General features: G+C 38.6%; 1 protein-coding gene across 1 annotated transcript in view; it reads left to right on the forward strand.

Moving 5' to 3' along the window:
* F5 (coagulation factor V) overlaps nt 1–20801 on the forward strand; it is a 92096-nt gene that overhangs the window by 57013 nt on the left and 14282 nt on the right. The window contains 9 exon segments of the mRNA XM_032161045.2: nt 1–888; nt 4491–4665; nt 10151–10387; nt 11360–11570; nt 13073–13252; nt 15142–15258; nt 16258–16329; nt 17262–17365; nt 17814–17969. The exon segment at nt 1–888 is cut by the window's left edge and continues 10 nt beyond it. Coding sequence (XP_032016936.1) covers nt 1–888; nt 4491–4665; nt 10151–10387; nt 11360–11570; nt 13073–13252; nt 15142–15258; nt 16258–16329; nt 17262–17365; nt 17814–17969 — 2140 coding nt within the window.

A 20801-nucleotide genomic window follows, 5' to 3' on the forward strand; every position in this document is an offset into this window, starting at 1 on the left:
TTCTCCAGACCTCAGCCACACAACCCTTTCTCCAGACCTCAGCCACACAATCCTTTCTTTAGACCTCAGCCAGACAAACCTCTCTCCAGAACTCAGCCATACGACTCTCTCTCCAGAACTCAGTCAGACAAACCTTTCCCCAGCCCTCGGTCAGATGCCCATTTCTCCAGACTTCAGCCATACAACCCTTTCTCTAGACTTCAGCCAGACAAACCTCTCTCCAGAACTCAGTCAGACAAAACTTTCCCCAGACCTCAGTGAGATGCCCCTCTTTGCCGATCTCAGTCAAATTCCCCTTACCCCAGACCTCGACCAGATGACACTTTCTCCAGACCTTGGTGAGACAGACCTTTCCCCAGACTTTGGTCAGATGTCCCTTTCCCCAGACCTCAGCCAGGTGACTCTCTCACCAGACATCAGTGACACCACCCTTCTCCCTGATCTCAGCCAGGTATCACCTCCTCCAGACCTTGATCAGATATTCTACCCTTCTGGATCTAATCAGTCATTGCTTCTTCCAGAATTTAATGAGACTTTTCCTTATCCAGACCTTGGTCAGATGCCATCTCCTTCATCTCCTACTCTCAATGATACTTTTCTATCAAAGGAATTTAATCCACTGGTTATAGTGGGCCTCAGTAAAGATGGTACAGATTACATTGAGATTATTCCAAAGGAAGAGGTCCAGAGCAGTGAAGATGACTATGCTGAAATTGATTATGTGCCCTATGATGACCCCTACAAAACTGATGTTAGGACAAATATCAACTCCTCCAGAAATCCTGACAACATCGCAGCATGGTACCTCCGCAGCAACAATGGAAACAGAAGAAATTATTACATTGCTGCTGAAGAAATATCCTGGGATTATTCAGAATTTGTACAAAGGTTTGGCCAGTTTTCTCCTTTTTCATTCTCATTTTTCCATTACTGCTGAAAAAAGTAGCTACTACAATTCAGCGGGATAATTGTGGGCAAATTATACTAAGAACAGTGTGGTTCCCCTATTGCAAGTTGGCCTGTTCTATTTCCTTTGTCAATTCCAAGATTGCTTCTTTACCTTAGATGACCCGTGGACAATATAAGAACAATCACTGTGAGAACTCTATAATATTCTGTAATTAAGCCTTTTTCTGTGTCCTCTTCTTTTACTACCCATGTTTCTACTGACTCTTATTGCTCCAGGCAGAGCCCAACCTATCCATAGCTATATGCCAATCAATATGATTTAATTGAAGTTAGCCTCAAATCCAAACCCAAATATGATGTAGAAATCTCCTTTTTGCATTTACTTGTTTAGATCAGAATTTCTAAGAAATCCAAATCGCTTTTTTAAAAGAATATTTACAATTCAGTTTTGCTTAGGGGTAGAAAGCCATGTTGAACTGGGCTCTTTGTTCTGGGATGAAGATACAGAAAGAGAAGAGAGGAGGAAAGGAGCAAGGCTTAGTCAACTACAAATTCTCAGGGATATAGCATGATGACTGCGCATCAACTGTCTAGATATAGCCCACAGCTTTTACTAAAGCTGTTACACTAATCACTTAAAAAACCAAAGTGTAATTACAGTAGGCAAACATAATGTATGGTGTGACTTATGCAAATGAGTTCATTAATCTGATGCCTGACATCTCCACATTACAACTCTGTTTAAAACACATTTTCCTATGACTTCCTATGTAAATGTTGCACTCAATACCATATGAGAACAACTAGCTACCTGAGTATTTCTAAGCAAGGCCCTGAGGGAGTGAGATGTAGGGCCTGTCCAGAGTAAATAGGGATGGAACCACCTTCAAAATCTTGTATTCCATTCAAGGCTCACAACCCACTTTTATGGCAGTCAAAGTTGCTTTACCCACTGCCTTGTGTTCTGTGAGTTTGCATCTTATGCTCAGAGTCTGGAAAGATGGGATTAGTAGGGGAGGTAGACCAGAAGAAAGGCAGAAGGAGATTCTCTGTTGATGACTCATGGTATTTAGCAAATATTATGGGTTTGATGGGTGAGTGTTTGGCTTGTTTCCACAGGCTTGGGCAATGTAAGAGTCAGTGGGAGAATTCGAGATGCTTCAGTCCTAGACTGAGCCAATGAGCTAGATGGAAATAATGTGCTTTATTTATTTATAATTTTTAATTAAACTTTTTATTTTGGAATAAAAATAAAATAGATGCACATACAGTCAAGAGAAATAATACAGAGAGATCCTTTGGGTATCCTGAGTATTCTTTACCCAGTTTCTCCCAGGGGTAACATTTTGCAAATCTATAATACTATATCACAACCAGCACACTGACGTTGATGCTATCAAGATACAGATGTTTACCATCACCATAAAAATCCCTCTCATTACCCCTTTATAGTCACATCTACCTTCCTCCCACCATACCCCTTTCTTATTCCCTAGCAACCAGTAGTCTGATCTCCATTTCTATAATTTTGTCATTTCAAGAATATTACATAAATGGAATCAGGCAACATGTAACCTTTGGGGACTGGTATTTTTTCACTCAGTATAATTCTCTGGAGATTCATCAGGTTATTGCATGTATTCCATTATATGGGTGTACCACAGTTTGTTGTTGTTGTTGTTTTATACACATTTATGGTGTAAACATGATGTTTTAATATATTTATAAATTGTGAATTGGCTAAATCAAGCTAATTAACCTATGCATTACCTCACATACTTTTTTGTGGTTAGAACACTTAAAATGTACTCAGCAATGTTAAAAATTTGGTGTGTTGTTATTAACTACAGTCACCGTCTTATACAACAGATCTTCTAAATTTATTTCTTCTAACTGAATTTTATCTTTTGACCATTTTTTCAATGCTCCACCTCTGTATCCCTTTGTTAACCACTGTTCTACCTTCTGCTTCTATGAGCTCAATGTTTTTAGTTTCCACATTGTAAGTGAGATCCTGCAGTACTTGTCTTTCTGTGCCTGGCTTATTTTATGTAACATAACGACCTCCTGGTTCAGTCATGTTGTCACAAATGACATTTCTTCATTTTTTTTAAATGCTAAATAGTATTTCATTGTTTATGTAGATCACATTTAAGAAATCCATTCATTTGTTTATAGACATTTGGGTTGCTTCCCTATCTTGGCTAAGGTAGCTAATGCTGCAGTGAACGTGGGAGAGCAGATATCTCTTCAACATACTGATTTCATTTTCTTTGGGTATATACCCAAAAGTGGGATTGATGGATCATATGGTAATTCTATTTTTAATTTTTAAAGGAACCTCCCATACTGTTTTCCATAATTGCTGTACTAATTTACATTCTCACCAAGAGTATACAAGAGTTCCCTTTTCTTCACATCCTTGCCAACATTTATCTCTTGTCATTTTTATAATAGCCATCCTAATGGTGTGAGGTGAGCCCTCATTGTGATTTTAAATTGCATTTCTCTGATTATTAGTAATGTTGAGCATCTTTTCATATATTTCTTGGTCATTTGTATGTCTTCTTTTACGAAATGTCTATTCAAGTCTTTTGCTCATTTTTTTAATCAGGCTTTTTGGGTTTTTTGCTGAATTGAGTTCCTTATACTTTTAATATTAATTCCTTATCAGATAATCTGGTTTTCAAGAATATTCTCCCATTCCAAAGGTTGTCTCTTCACTCTGTTATTTCCTTCGCTGTGCATACACTTTTGAGTTTGATGGCAATCCCATTTGTCTATTTCTGCTTTTGTTGCCTGTGCTTTTGAGGTCATATCCAAAAAATCTTTGTCCATACCAATGTCAAGAAGCTTAAGAATAATGGACATTAGCAAAAAACAAATGTGAGAAGAGTGGCTACTTTTAGGGTACAAAACATTCATCCATCCAGTGACTTTCATAAGTGTGACCTTCTAATTAATCTGACCATTGTCACCTGATAGCCCCAAGCTCTGGCACTGTCCAATTACATGGCTTTGTCTGCCTTTGATCTTAAAATTTGGCGTGTTAACATACGATTATATTTGTACATTCATTTATATGTTTGACAAAAATTTATTAAGTTCCTGCTGTGTGCCAGATAATGTGCTTACCACTGGAGAGAGTACTATGAGCAAACTAGGCACAATGGCTGACCTCATGGTACTTATACCCAGTGAGAGTTAGATATTAATAGATAATCTCACAAATAAATTATATATAATCTACTATATATACTATAGAAATATTATAAGAATACTACAAGAATTTACTATATATACTATCATAATACTATTGAAATATGAGAAATTGATATAGAGACTTGACCTAGTCTAAAAGGTCATAGGAAGACTTACCTATAAAATTATATTTGAGTTAGGAATTGAAAGATATTTACTGGCTTTTGTTTTTATCCACTTATATATTTACTCATTTATCCACTAAGTATTTATTAAAGACCTTCTCTATGCTAGATGCTATATTTAGAAAGAGACAATTTCCTAAATTCTTTCAACAGTCTTTAATTTCTTCTTTTACACAAATAGTATTATTATTTCAGGGAAACAGATATTGAAGACTCTGATGATATTCCAGAAGAAACCACATATAAGAAAGTAGTTTTTCGAAAGTACTTCGACAGCACTTTTACCAAACGTGATCCTCGAGGGGAGTATGAAGAGCATCTCGGAATTCTTGGTCCTATTATCAGAGCTGAAGTGGATGATGTTATCCAAGTAAGTCTTTTGAGCACTGCTAAGATCTTCGGAGGAATTTCCACAAGCACCAGAGGGCTGTAAAGGTGCAGGTGGCAAGAGAGCTATAGGTGATTTGTTTATTTGCCAGGATTAATGAATAATTACATTTCTTTTCAAAGACTCCTTGCCAAGCAATTTGGCAATCTTCGAGACTAAAAAAAAAAAAGATCTCATTTTTTTAAATGCTGAAAACTATATAATCTGTGGAAAATCTTTCTGTAATTTCTATCTAAAGCTAACCTATCTAAAGTTAACACAGAAAATTAATATATTCAAGAGCAATTGAATTGGGTTTCATAGTAGTGGTGGTGGTGGTGGCAGTAGTAGTGCTAGTAGTAATAGTAATTTAGAAATATCTTCTGGTGTTTTCCTAAAAAAATAAATAAAATGAAGTTAAATAAAATGAGTAAGGAAAGTAAAGATGTCTCCGTGCCCTCCAAAAGTGAGAAAGTTTCTTCAGTGTCTTCCTAGCTCTGGTAATTTCTTTCAAAATCTTGTGTCCAGACACAGGATTATAACTTGCTTTTATAACAAAGTTTACTTCCGCCATTTTTGCTAACCTCTCACGTTCAAAAACCCAGAAAGAACCCTGATTCTAAAGTAAGCTATTCTAGATTTTAAAATATAATCTACTATACCTGTGTAAGCATTCACTACATTTTCAGTGACCATTTACTCTTTTTAAAAGCGTAAACAAGTACATAGGGATATAAGAATCTTAATTATTCTAAATTTTCCATGAAGCTATGGGAGGCAATATTCTCTCTTATGATTAGGAGATCCTTTTTCAAGATGAATGATAATTTAACACAATATTTAAAAAACTTATTCCAAGTGAAGTAACTCAGGAATCAAAAACCAGACACTGTATGTTCTCACTTATAAATGGGAGATAAACTATGGGTATGCAAAGGCAGACAGTTTGGTATAATGGACATTGGAGACTCAAAAGGGAATGGGGGGATGGATGAAAAGCTACCTCTTGGGTACAGGGTATACTACTCAGGTGACTGGTACACTAAAATCCTAGACTTCACCACTATACAATTCATCCATGTAACCAAAAACCACTTGCATCCCTAAAGCAACTGAAGTTTTTTAAAAAATTTAAAAATAAAAATTAACGCATGAAAGCCACAATAAACAAAACCTCACAATTGTAAATAAAGACAGTATCAGTAACAATGTTGCATTGAGTCATACTGGAGCCTTAGGCAAAAGGAAAAAAATCAAATACTGAATCTTTGTTTTAGTCCTGGATTTCACTAGATAAAAATGACTTTATTTGTGTATTTTAAAAATAATTTTAACTTTTATTTTAGATTCCGGGGACATATGTGCAGTTTTGTTATCTGGGTATATTATGTGATGCTGATGTTTAGGGTATAATTGATCCCATCATCCAAGTAGTGTGCATATTACCCAATAGTTTTTCAGCCCTTGCTCATCTCCCTCCTTCCCCCCTCTAGTAGTCCCCAGTGTTTATTGCCATCTTTATGTTCATGAGGACCCAATGTTTAGCTCCCACTTATAAGTGAGAACATGTGGTATTTGGTTTTCTGTTTCTGCATTAATTCACTTAGCATAATAGCCTCCAGCTGGCATCCATGTTGTTGCAAAGGACGTGATTTCAGTCTTTGTTACGGCTGCTTAGTATTCCATGGTGTATATGTACCATATTTTCTTTATGTAGTCCACCACTGATGGGCACCTAGATTGATTCCATGTCTTTGCTACTGTGAATAATGCTGTAATGAACATCCTAGTACGTGTGTCTTTTTGGTAGAACAATGTATTTTCTTTTTTTTTTTTTTTGAGATGGAGTCTCACTCTGTCGCCCAGGCTGGAGTACAGAGGTATGATCTCAACTCGCTGCAACCTCTGCCTCCCAGGTTCAAGCAATTCTCCTGCCTCAGCCTCCCAAGTAGCTGGGATTACAGGCACCCACCACCATGCCCAGCTAATTTTAGTATTTTTAGTAGAGACAGGGTTTTACCATGTTGGCCAGGCTGGTCTCAAACTCCTGACCTCAGGCAATCTGCCTGCCTCAGCTTCCCAAAGTGCTGGGATTACAGGCCTGAGCCATTGCGCCCAGCTGAACAATTTGTTTTCTTTTTTGGCTATATACCCAGTAATAGAATTGCTAGGTCAAATTGTAGCAGGACAAGCCACAGACAAAACCCCTCAGACACCAAGTTAAAGAAGGAAGGGCTTTATTCAGCTGGGAGCTTTGGCAAGACTCATGTCTCCAACAACCGAGCTCCCCAAGTGAGCAATTCCTGTCCCTTTTAAGGGCTCACAACTCTAAGAGGGTCCGTGTGAGAGACCCATGATCAATTGAGCAAGGAGGGGGTAACGTGACTGGGGGCAGCATTCACCGGTAATTAGAATGGAACAGAACAGGACAGGGATTTTCACAGTGTTTTTCTATACAACGTCTGTAATCTATAGATAACATAACCAATTAGGTCAGGGGTCAATCTTTAACTACCAGGCCCAGGGTGTGGCGTCGGGCTGTCTGCTTATGGATTTCATTTTTCCCTTTTAGTTTTTACTTCTTCTGTCATTGGAGGCAGAAATTGGGCATAAGACAATATGAGGGGTGGTCTCCTCCCTTAAAATAGTAGTTCTGTTTTAAGTTCTTTGAGAAATCCCCAAACTTCTTTCCACAGTGGCTAATTTACATTCTAAGCAGCAGTGTATAAGCATTCCCTTTTCTCCACAGCCTCACCAGCATCTATTTTTTGACTTTGTACTAATAGCCATTCTGACTGGTGTGAGACGGTATTTCACTGTGGTATTGATTTGCATTTCTCTGATAATTAGTGATGTTGAGCATTTTTTTCACGTTTGTTGGCTATTTGTATGTCTTCTTTTGAGAAGTATCTGTTCATGTCTTTTGCTCACTTTTTAATGGGGTTATTTGTATTTCACTTGTTCAACTGTTTAACTATCTTATAGTTTCTGGATATTAGACCTTTGTCAGATACATACTTTGTGAATATTTTTTCTATTCTGTGTCTTTTCACTCTGTAGATAGCTTCTTTTGCTGAGCAGAAGCTCTTTAGTTTAATTTGTCAATTTTTGCTTTTGTTGAAATGCTTTTGAGGAATTAGTCATAAATTCTTTCCCAAGGCTGATATCCAGAATGGTGTTTCCTAGGTTTTTCTTCTAGGATTCTTATAGTTTGAGGTCTCACATTTAAATCTTTAATCCATCTTGAGTTAATTTTTGTATATGATGAATCCAGTTTCACTGGATTCATTAGGGTCCAGTTTCATTCTTCCACATATGGGTAGCTAGCTATTCCAGCACCATTTATTAAATACGAGTCCCTTTCCCCTTGTTTTTGTTTTTGTTGTTGTTGTTGTTGTTGACTTTGTCAAAGTTCAGGTGTTTGTAAGTGTGTGGCTTTATTTCTGGGTTCTTTATTCTGTTTCATTGGCCTATGTGTCTGTTTTTGTATCAGTACCATGCTATTTTGGTTATTGTAGCTTTATAGTATAGTTTCAAGTCAGGTACTGTGATACCTCCAGATTTGTTCTTTTTGCTTAGGATTGCTTTGGCTATTCAGGCTCTTTTTTGATTCCATATGAATTTTAGAATAGCTTTGTCTAATCCTGAGGAAAATGATTCCAGTAGTTCGTTAAAAAATAGTGTTGAATCTGTAGATTGCTTTGGGCACAATGGCTATTTTAACAATACTGATTCTTCCAATACATAAGCATAGAATGTTTTTCCATTTGTTTGTGTCATCTATGATTTCTTTTGTCAGTGTTTTGTAATTCTCCTTATAGAGATCTTTCACCTCTTTGGTTAGATGTTTTCCTAGGTATTTTGTATGTGTGTGTGTGTGGCTATGTTTAATGGGATTGCGTTCTTGATTTCGCTCTCAGTTTGAACATTACTGATGTATAGAAATGCTATTTTATACATTTGTACATTGTATTTTGTATAATTGATTTTGTATATTAATCTTGCATCCTGAAACTTTACTGAAGTCATTTATCAGTTCCTGGAGCCTTTTCATGGAGTCTTTAGGGTTTTCTAGGTACAGAATCATATTACCAATGAAGAGAGATGGTTTAACTTCTTTTCTTCTTTGGTTGCCTTTTATTTCTTTCTCTTGCTTGATTGCTGTGACTAGAATTTCCAATACTATGTTGAATAAGAGTGATGAGAGTGGGCATCCATGTCTTGTTCCAGTTCTCACAGGGAAGGCTTTCAGCTTTTGCTCATTCAGTGTGATGTTGGCTGTAGGTTTGTCATAGATGGCTCCTATTATTTTGAAGTATGTTCCTTCAATGCCTAGTTTGTTGAGGGTTTTTATCGTGAAGGGATGTTAGGTTTTATCAAAAGCTTTTTCCACGTTTATTGAGATGATGATACTGTTTTTGTTTTTAATTCGGTTTATGTGGTGAATCACATTTATTGATTTGAATATGTTGAGCCACTTTGCATCCTAGGAATGAAGCCTATGTGATTGTGATGAATTAATTTTTAATTTGCTGCTGGATTTGGTTTGCCAGTATTTTGTTGAAGATTTTTGTGTCTATGTACATCAGAGATATTGGCCGGTAGTTTTCACTATTCATTGTGTCTTTGCCAGGTTTTGTTATTAGGGTGATGCTGGCTTTGTAGAATAAAATAAGGAACAGACAATTATGGGGTCTTTAATCACTAGAAGTTATAGAAGGGCTGGGAGGAGCTTCATGGGTCTGACTGCTGGGGTGTGAAGACTTCCCATATGGCATTTAAGTCCTTTACCATCTGGCCCCAACCTGGTCCTTTTCCAGCCTCATTTCTCACCAGGTTCCACCTGTCCCTGTGCATTTCACAGCCCAGTTCCACCCAGATCCTTGCTATTCCCCAAATTCTTCCTCTACTCCCCTGCTCATAGGCATCTTTCTGCCCTTCTGAGGGTCTGAAATGTCTTTCTAGCTCCTGTTCATTCTATGATGGCCAATTCCATTCCTCTAAGAAACTTACCTTAATTCTTCCAGCTGCTCCTAAATATTCAACCAAATTGTTCCTCCAGGGCATTGTCATCTGAACCCACTTAGACTTTGTATATAGTACCTGTTGTCTCCACATTTGTAGTGTGGTTGCCCATGTGCATGTCTGTCTTCACCAGTAGCTTAAAAGCTTCTTATGAACAAGAATCAAGCTTCTTTCATCTTCACATCTCCACTACCTATCACTCTCATTTCATTAGTAGATAATGTCAGTACTGTAGCCTTGAGCCTAAGAACAAATATGTTTTGGTATTTCTGGAGAAAACTACTTGGGCCATATCTCACAGGATGGTTGTGAAAATTAAATGAAATAATATACATAAGTTATTTTGTACCTTATATCTTAGCTCTGATTTTATAACCAGCCATTTTGACCTATAATGCTGACATTTTTGTGGTTTAGATTTTTGTTAAGCTTAAGTACATTTGTGGATCATTCCTTTTTCTAGGTTCGTTTTAAAAATTTAGCATCCAGACCATATTCTCTACATGCCCATGGACTTTCCTATGAAAAATCATCAGAGGGAAAGACTTATGAAGATGACTCTCCTGAATGGTTTAAGGAAGATAATGCTGTTCAGCCAAATAGCAGTTATACCTACGTATGGCATGCCACTGAGCGATCAGGGCCAGAAAGTCCTGGCTCTGCCTGTCGGGCTTGGGCCTACTACTCAGCTGTGAACCCAGTAGGTACTTTCATTGAAAGTTTTTCTCATTCCCCTAACCTCGTAATCTTGAGTCCACCAAATGGAAGAGTTGGGGTTATTTCTTGTTAAACGTCTGTCTCGCTTTTCATGAGGAATGCATAAGGGTGTGGTTAACAGTCTACATTTATCATAACCAGGGACTCTCCATGCAGCTCTTCAGATGACAGAGAGAGAAACATTTATTCAGTGGAGAGGAGGGAAGATTACTTGAATGATCGGCTATGAATTAGAATGCCTACATTCACAGAAGATGGCATTTATTTGAAATTTTCTTGAAACAAGTATTAGCTATGTTCTGCTCTTTCTTTGTGAAAAGAACTGCAAAGTCAAGACTCCTTTATCTATCATTCTGCAACGTATATATACTTCAAAACAATATGTCGTACACAGTATATGCATACAATTTTATCTGTTAATTAAAAAGAGAAACAACTCCTTCATTTCAGGCATAGTGGAAAGAGCACAGACTCAGATTTGAATTTTTACCCTGTCACTTAATGCATAATCCTAGGAAATTCCTTGACCTCTCTTAGCCTGGTATCAGAAGTTAAAAATGAGATAACAGTACATAGTGCATGGTAAGCACTTGGTAAATACTTGTTCAATGAATGAATTTATATTTACCATATAAGATAGTTGTCAGGATTAAGTGGGAGATTGCAGGCAAATCATTTAATATAGTAATAGATTCTCAATAAATAGTATCCCTTATATTATCAATTTATTATTATCATCATTGTTACTGGGATAAAGATCAACCAGAGGAAGGAGTATTATGAATACAACAGAATTAGGTGATAAACATCCAGGCTTATTATGCCATTCATTTATAATCTTCATCTTCAAATTCAGAGCCTATCGGAAAGTTTCCTTTTGTATATGATGAACGATTATCAGAAGAGCAAGGACATTCCTGAGAAAGAGACAATACAATTTACTCTCTTTTTCCAGGAAAAAGATATTCACTCAGGCTTGATAGGTCCCCTTCTAATCTGCCAAAAAGGAATACTACATAAGGACAGCAACATGCCTGTGGACATGAGAGAATTTGTCTTACTATTTATGACCTTTGATGAAAAGAAGAGCTGGTACTATGAAAAGAAGTCCCGAAGTTCTTGGAGACTCACATCCTCAGAAATGAAAAAATCCCATGAGTTTCACGGTATTTTCCTCTGACTTTGATCTAATCTCCTAATTAAATCACACTGGGTCACAGTGATTCCTGCCCTTAGATCTTCACAAGATTAGACTTGAGATGCTTCTGAGACAGCAGAGCTACAACTAAAACCGGTTCCTTAACATTCCAGAGGGCTGATGTAATCTGGCAGGTGACACTGTGGGGAGGCAAAAAGAGAAAGTCTGAAAGCGCAGAGAAGCTGCTGCAAAACAAACCAACAGAAAACCACAACAACAAAAAGCCAGCGTGCTTCAGCTGGTAACATACATTGAAAAGGAATTAACATTGTTCTGCAATTTAAAGTTAATAAGCTTGTTTCTGGATCTCTAAAGGCACAAGTGTTTATATAAAAGAAATGATCACCTGTGTGTCTTTTCTAAAATAAGAATGATTCTAACAGTTTTAGCTCTCAGCAGCTACCAGGTGGCACCCAAAGCATAGGAGAACAAATGAGATAGAAACTAGGTACCCAGGTAATGGGAGAATAGTGGCAAGAGAGCATTTGGGTGGTCACACTGGGAAGAGTGTGCCTACTTGGAAATTCACTCGGAAATTTGCCCTGTAAGCTAGTAAATGAAACAGAAACTGAGATGAGAAAGGTACGAGCTTGCGTTATGAATATGTAGATAGGTGTTCTCACGCCTGATATAATTTTAAGGATGCCCAAATTATCTCAACCCGTCCCTCTCCAAAAATTCACTTGCCTGGTTTCTGAAATTTCACGGCAGTTCCTCTAACTTAAGAAGGAGGAAATAAAGCACTTCCCTCACTTTGGTTTCAGTTAAATGTTTGGTAACACTAAACTTTATCTTTAAAATTTTGTGTTACATTTTTAAGGTGATCAAGTTTCTCAGGAACTTTTTAAAAAATCTACATATTTTACTATGTGGAGAGTAGATAAAGCCTGAGAACCCTAGATATCTAATCTGAGAAGTGGGCAGAGGAGTTATCATACCAATGAGAGAATAAACATGACTTGCTATGGTTGCTGGATACACCAACGATAAACTCCTAATTTTATAAACTCCTAGACTTCCTAATTTGCCTGAAACTTTCTCTGAATTTAGAAGGCCTTAAGGTGACATGCTGCATATCTCCTTGCTGACTCTAATCCCTGGAGTTTACTTTGTCTGCCCATATTTATGTTTATCTTTTGTAGTTAAGGAAAATAAAGACTTAATGGAAAGGATACATGGGTAAAGCACAGAACTGTAAAATCTGAGGAAAAGAGTGATAAACTGCTTGGAAAGGGAGTTCCCCCCGCCTTCTGCTGTAGGCTGGTGTGAATGATATGAGAAGGACTAGTGGTTCTGCTTCAGCCTCTCACTAATATGACATATAAGAGGGCCCTTTCTATGGCTAGGTAGGCCTGGGAATGCAGAATCATGAGGAATATGGGTGTTGAGTGGGTTGTCCCATATTTCCTTACCAGTCGCCCTCTCTGTGTCAACAGATTTTTAATTGATTTCAACTCTTTGTCCTTTCAGCCATTAATGGGATGATCTACAGCTTGCCTGGCCTGAGAATGTACGAGCAAGAGTGGGTGAGGTTACACCTGCTGAACATAGGTGGCTCCCAAGACATTCACGTGGTTCACTTTCACGGCCAGACCTTGCTGGAAAATGGCAATAAACAGCACCAGTTAGGGGTCTGGCCCCTTCTGCCTGGTAAAGATTGGGTAATGGAAAGAGGTCCCTGCTAAGAAATACAGGGAAAAGGCAATCTGTAACTCCTTCTCATTTCTTCCTTGTGCATATACTTCCTAAGGGGTCAGAACACAGGGTTCTGGCATAGAGCCTAGGCAAACCCATAGACCCAAAGTATATACGGAGTACAAAAATGTCACCTAATTTATGAACTATTTGCAGCACCACATAGGCTAAATGTGTGACCCAACTCAGTTGCTACATAACATGCAGTTTCTCCCAAGCCACTGTGTGTCATACAGATGAGGTCTTAAGCAGATGAAAAAATGAATCCCACAGGGCTCAGGCAGCTACAGCTATCTCTGCTGGGAGGGTTTCCAGATTCTTCAGTTCTGCTCCTCCTCTAGGCTCTATCACCCTAATATCTTTGGGCAAGTGACTCCAGGAATCATATTTTTAAACTGACTTATAGACTGTTTGAAGAGGAAAACATTTTTAAAGAATAATTATAAAAGTTAAAGAACAAAGGTATTTAGAACTTTTCATGTGCAAAATAAAGATAAATGTAGATTTAAACAATCTACAATTATACAGAAGGGATGTTTCTGTGCCAATGAGTTGTTTGTAAGTGTATCTACTTGTGCAGCAGTATAAAAACCTCGGAAGTCAGTTAAAATGCAGATGTGAAGGCAGAGGGATTTTGTTCTCAGAGACTTTAAAGTAGATTTTGGGCAGAATTCCCAGGAGTCTGTATTTTTAACAAGCAGCCTTCCTTCTATTTTGTCTTCTATTAAAAGTAATGGCAAAAACCACAATTACAGTTTGCACCAACCTAACACATGCTCCCTGAGGATTTAGTGAAGGCAGCCCCTCGACAGCACTTTGGGTGACATTGTGTGAATCTGCTTCAGATGCAGGCACAGAAGTCCAAACGGACTGGTTTGATTAAAAGCAGGGAAAAAAAGAGGGTTCTTGTTGGTTTTTCACATGCCAGTAACTCACTAATACGTCTAGAGAGTATTAATTGTATTATATTAATATCATATTAATTAATACAATAATTAATCAATAGATAATATATTGTATTAAAATCAGAGACAGAAGAGATTCAGTCAAATTTACTCATCTTTTCATCAAGTATTAGATCAGTCATCCTTCCCATCAGCCTGCAGACAGATTGAGAAGCTAGGATTGGCTGGTGTCTCTAAATCTGCAAACCTAAATACCTGCATTGGAGAAAGGAAAACTGGAGATCTTTTTCAGTGTGTTTGAGGAAGATAACCATATCTATTCATTTTTACCCACAATCTGGGAAACAGTCATAAATTATAGTCAAAAGAATTTAAATATTAACTGCCAGGGGGGTAATGTTAAATACCAGAATGCATAGCCAGAGGTTTTAGAAATCTCATTCTTTCAGTGTTTTTTCTCAAAAATTTATGTAAATCTCTATTCAAATATGTAAGCTTTATGGAAAATTTGAAAACATGGAGGAAGAAGGTTTTATTTTTATTTTCTTATATAAAAAAGAGAAAAAAGCAAAATGAAGAGAGAGAAAGGAAACACGTATGATATTTTTGAAGCCCAATGATGTAACTCGAGGTCACTTTGATAATTAGGACTGTGAAGCTGTATTGTATGTGAGTTAATTTGTAACATTATATTTAGATAAGTGAAAGTTTCTTCTAGTGAGGAGTGGTGGAGATTTAAAAATTTTTAGTTATCTCTCTGTGTGTGTTGTTATTGTTTTGTTTTTATCTGTTATACTTTTAGTCCTACCTAAAGAAAAATGGTTAAATTCTATTTGAAAGTCTCTTGTGAAGCAGGAATTTTAGGATTCTTAGAGAACTAACAACCACAATATTTACTTGTTAATTTTTGCAAATGTAATGTTGTTCTTTTTATTTTAGGTTCATTTAAAACTCTTGAAATGAAGGCATCAAAACCTGGCTGGTGGCTCCTAAACACAGAGGTTGGAGAAAACCAGAGAGCAGGGATGCAAACACCATTTCTTATCATGGACAGAGGTATCACAAGAGCCATGTGATATTTAGTTTAGCAGGAGAGTGCCTATTACTAGAATATTACCAACTTGTAGATTGGAAATATTCAACTCTAAGAACTCTGATGTGACAAAGGCATAATTTGTAGCCATAGTTGCTTTTATTCCGGCCCATGGTCTGATTGCATTGAAAACACATCAGTCAGATCAAAAGCATTCCTCTCAATTGGGAAACCTGCGTAAAGCATCCTTCTTCATGATTTGTGATCCATGGGCAAGTGCATATAAGAAATTTTCCAGCTTCCAAGAGTTGAGGAGGGAAAAGGTCACAGGAATTTAACAATGACTGAGTTACTAAACTTGACATTTCAGCATTCAGGAAACACAGTTTTCTTCTGTCCATCTGTTCATCCATTCTTTAAGCCATTACTAAGCACTGTTGAGTATGAAGCACTGTGCCAACATCCACGTAGCACAGTGGCTGGTATCCCTTTCTTGATCAAGATATAAATAACCTTGTAACTTTGAGGTCAACTTTTGAGAACATAGTCTCATGAGGGCTAGAACTTTTTTTTCATATTTTTATATTTTGTATTTTTATTTTTTTGTAGAGAAGAGGTTGCCCAAGATGGTGTCAAACTCCTGGCCTCAAGTAATCCTCCCCCGTTGGCCTCCCAGAATGCTAGGATTACAGGCATGAGCCACTGCACCTGGCTGTGGATAGTACCTAATGTTGTAAAATAGCATAATTTAAGATAAAAGCGGAAGAAAATCAGTTTAAAAAATGATTATATTTCAGGATTTCAGTTGCTTTCTTCTAGGATGCCACTATATCTATTAAAGCACCAGTCTTGTCAGTGCATTTACCATTTTATAATCAGATATATTTAAGTCAGGGCCACACAAGGTAGGTAAAAATATCTAATTACTGACCTGTCAGAAACATAATCCCTAACCATGGAGTTTTACTTTATTATATATATTTTCTAAGCAAAAATTATTCATTTTTTTCTGTTTTTCATAGACTGTAGGATGCCAATGGGACTAAGCACTGGTATCATATCTGATTCACAGATCAAGGCTTCAGAGTTTCTGGGTAAGTTGTAGCACCACGGTCTGTGAATGGTACCCCCTAAAATTGTGCAACATGCAGCCTATGAAACCATACATGACAATTCTGTCTATGAATCAGTTTTTCTCTTTATGCTTTTCTCTACTACAATGTAGTGAAGCAGCTCCATTTGGGGTACATATATGGTAAAGGAAGGAACACTATGGCGGGAGCTAAAGGCCTCTTAGTGTGCTCTTAACACTGCCACCTCTTCTGGTGTATAATGATCCCAAAGAGTCTTTTCCAGGAAAAACCGATAGCTGGGGGTCATTGATTTCTCTACATAAAAAGCCCAGCCTCTCTGCAGGGATTTGGCAAGCATCAGATAGCTTACTCTTATGACCACGTGCCCATTTCCAAAACTCTCCTCAGTCACCTTTTCTGGGTTTGACCACGCATGTAGTATTTCAGCCAGATTCACAGGGTCTTATCAGCCAGGCATTATAGTCCCTATTAATATGGTCCTTTGCCTGTGGCAACCATTCATATATTCAGAAAACTTTGTTGAACCTCCACTATGTGTCAGGAACTCCTCCAAAGTTTTCTCACACTGCCTCAAAGCCCTTCCCAAGATCAAGAGGTCATGATCAAGAAGATGATGAGGCTCCCATATACCCTTCCATGTCTTCCTGTTGGGCAGGCACATTCAGCATTAGGAATATCAACACAACAGAAAAAATCAAACATGACCTGTGTGCAAGAAAGGGGATAGGTGGTGGTTGGCAGTTGACCAAACACAGACCTGAAGCCCAGATTTCATCATCAAGGACTGGCTTAGTAGATGAGGCCCATGCCTAGACTCCTGACTACAACACAGGTCCTCCAAGGATCTGGTTTTCCACTGGATTAAACTCACTTGAGAAATTGCTGAGTTTTCAAAAAATTCAGAATAAATCTTTTTCTTCCCTTGAGTTTAGGCTACTGGGAGCCCAGATTAGCAAGATTAAACAATGGTGGATCTTATAATGCTTGGAGTGTAGAAAAACTTCCAGCAGAATTTGCCTCTAAACCTTGGATCCAGGTTTGTCTTAATAGACTGATAATATTTACTGCTATTGTAATAATAAAAATGAAAGTGATTTAGTAATTCCTTGTTATTGTTCTTGCAATGTTGTTAGGGGAAATAGCAAGTACTAAGTGTGAGGCACTGTTTTAAGTACTTTATGTCCTTAAAATCAACCCTCTGAGGTTGGTTCTAATAATATCTTGTTTTATAGATTAAAAAACAAAAGGCACAGAGATACTACCTACCTTCCCAAAGTAACACACAGCTAATTAGTCATTGAATTGGGATTCAAATCTAGGTACTCTGTGCCCAAATATGAATTGCATGTAGTCATTGTATCAGTTTGCTAAGATCTTATGTGCTAGCTCTTTAGTTCTGAAGAAAGCTGATTGTATAATGAATTTAGGCAGTGTGTGACTTGTTGACAAGGACAGTTCTGTTTACTGGCTTTACTATATTGCAGGTGGACATGCAAAAGGAAGTCATAATCACAGGGATCCAGACCCAAGGTGCCAAACACTACCTGAAGTCCTGCTATACCACAGAGTTCTATGTAGCTTACAGTTCCAACCAGATCAACTGGCAGATCTTCAAGGGGAACAGCACAAGGAATGTGATGGTTTGTGTGCATATTTCTATCTGAATCTCTAGACTCGGCCTAGGATTATTATGACTATACCTAATGATTATGTATTAAAAAAAAATACCTTTCTGGGTATTAGAAATGTGAATGGCGGGGGTGGAGCCAAGATGGCCGAATAGGAACAGCTCCTGTCTACAGCTCCCAGCCTGAGCGACACAGAAGACGGGTGATTTCTGCGTTTCTGTTTGAGGTACCGGTTTCGTCTCACTAGGGAGTGCCAAACAGTGGGTGCAGGACAGTCGGTGAAGCGCACTATGCACGAGCCAAAGCAGGGCGAGGCATTGCCTCACTCGGGAAGCGCAAGGGGTCAGGGAGTTCCCTTTCCTAGTCAAAGAAAGGGGTAACAGACTGCACCTGGAAAATCCGGTCAGTCCCACCCTAATACTGCGCTTTTCCAACGGTCCTGGAAAACGGCACACCAGGAGATTGTGTCCCGCACCTGGCTCGGAGGGTCCTATGCCCACAGAGTCTCCCTGATTGCTAGCACAGCAGTCTGAGATCAAACTGCAAGGCAGCAGTGAGGCTGGGGGAGGGGCGCCCGCCATTGCCCAGGCTTGCTTAGGTAAAAAAAGCAGCGAGGAAGCTCCAACTGGGTGGAGCCCACCACAGCTCAAGGAGGCCTGCCTGCCTCTGTAGGCTCCACCTCTGGGGGCAGGGCACAGACAAATAAAAATTCAGCAGGAACCTCTGTAGTCTTAAATGTCCCTGTCTGACTGACAGCTTTGAGGAGAGTAGTGGTTCTCTTAGCACGCAGCTGGAGATCTGAGAACGGACAGACTGCCTCCTGAAGTGGGTCCCTCACCCCCGAGCAGCCTAACTGGGAGGCACCCCCCAGTAGGGACAGACTGACACCTCACTCGGCCGGGTACTCCTCTGAGACAAAACTTCCAGAGGAACTATCAGACAGCTGAATTTGTGGTCTCACAAAAATCCACTGTTCTGCAGCCACCTCTGCTGACACCCAGCCAAACAGGGTCTGGAGTGGACCTCTAGTAAACTCCAACAGACCTGCAGCTGAGGGTCCTGTCTGGTAGAAGGAAAACTAACAAACAGAAAGGATATCCACACCAAAAACCCATCTGTACATCACCATCATCAAAGACCAAAAGTAGATAAAACCACAAAGATGGGGAAAAAACAGAGCAGAAAAACTGGAAACTCTAAAAAGCAGAACACCTCTCCTACTCCAAAGGAACGCAGTTCCTCACCAGCAATGGAACAAAGCTGGACGGAGGAGGACTTTGACGAATTGAAAGAAGAAGGCTTCAGAGGATCAAACTACTCCGAGCTATGGGAGGAAATTCAAAACAATAGCAAAGAAGTTAAAAGCTTTGAAAAAAAAATTAGACAAATGGATAACTAGAATAACCAACGGAGAGAAGGGCTTAAAGGAGCTGATGGAGCTGAAAGCCAAGTATCAAGAACTACATGAAGACTGCAGAAGCCTCGGTGGCAGATGCGATCAACTGGAAGAAAGGGTACCGCTGATGGAAGATGAAATGAATGAAATGAAGCGAGAAGGGAAGTTTAGAGAAAAAAGAATAAAAAGAAATGAACAAAGCCTCCAAGAAATTTGGGACTATGTGAAAAGACCAAACCTACGTCTGATTGGTGTACCTGAAAATGACGGGGAGAATGGAACCAAATTGGAAAACACTCTGCAAGATATTATCCAGGAGAACTTCCCCAATCTAGCAAGGCAGGCCAACATTCAGATTCAGGAAATACAGAGAACACCACAAAAATACTCTTCAAGAAGAGCAACTCCAAAACACATAATTGTCAGATTCACCAAAGTTGAAATGAAGGAAAAAATGTTAAGGGCAGCCAGAGAGAAAGGTCGTGTTACCCACAAAGGGAAGCCCATCAGACTAACAGCTGATCTCTCGGCAGAAACTCTACAAGCCAGAAGAGAGTGGGGGCCCATATTCAACATTCTTAAAGAAAAGAATTTTCAACCCAGAATTTCATATCCAGCCAAACTAAGCTTCATAAGTGAAGGAGAAATAAAACACTTTACAGACAAGCAAACGCTGAGTGATTTTGTCACCACCAGGCCTGCCCTAAAAGAGCTCCTGAAGGAAGCACTAAACATGGAAAGGAACAACCGGTACCAGCCACTGCAAAAACATGCCAAATTGTAAAGACCATCGAAGCTAGGAAGAAACTGAATCAACTAACGAGCAAAATAACCAACTAACATCATAATGACAGGATCAGATTCACACATAACAATATTAACTTTAAATGTAAATGGGCTAAATGCTCCAATTAAAAGACACAGACTGGCAAACTGGATAAGGAGTCAGGACCCATCAGTGTGCTGTATTCAGGAAACCCATCTCACGTGCAGAGACACACATAGACTCAAAATAAAGGGATGGAGGAAGATCTATCAAGCAAATGGAAAACAAAAAAAAGGCAGGGGTTGCAATCCTAGTCTCTGATAAAATAGACTTTAAACTAACAAAGATCAAAAGAGACAAAGAAGGCCATTACATAATGGTAAAGGGGTCAATTCAACAAGAAGAGCTAACCCTTACAAATATATATGCACCCAACACAGGAGCACCCAGATTCATAAAGCAAGTCCTGAGTGACCTACAAAGGGACTTAAACTCCCACACAATAATAATGGGAGATTTTAACACCCCACTGTCAACATTAGACAGATCAACGAGACAGAAAGTTAACAAGGATATCCAGGAATTGAACTCAGCTCTGCACAAAGTGGACCTAATAGACATCTACAGAACTCTCCACCCCAAATCAACAGAATATACATTTTTTTCAGCACCACACCACACC

This window comes from Hylobates moloch, unplaced genomic scaffold, assembly GCF_009828535.3.
Source record: "Hylobates moloch isolate HMO894 unplaced genomic scaffold, HMol_V3 SCAFFOLD_8, whole genome shotgun sequence".
Classification (NCBI taxonomy): Eukaryota; Metazoa; Chordata; class Mammalia; order Primates; family Hylobatidae; genus Hylobates; species Hylobates moloch.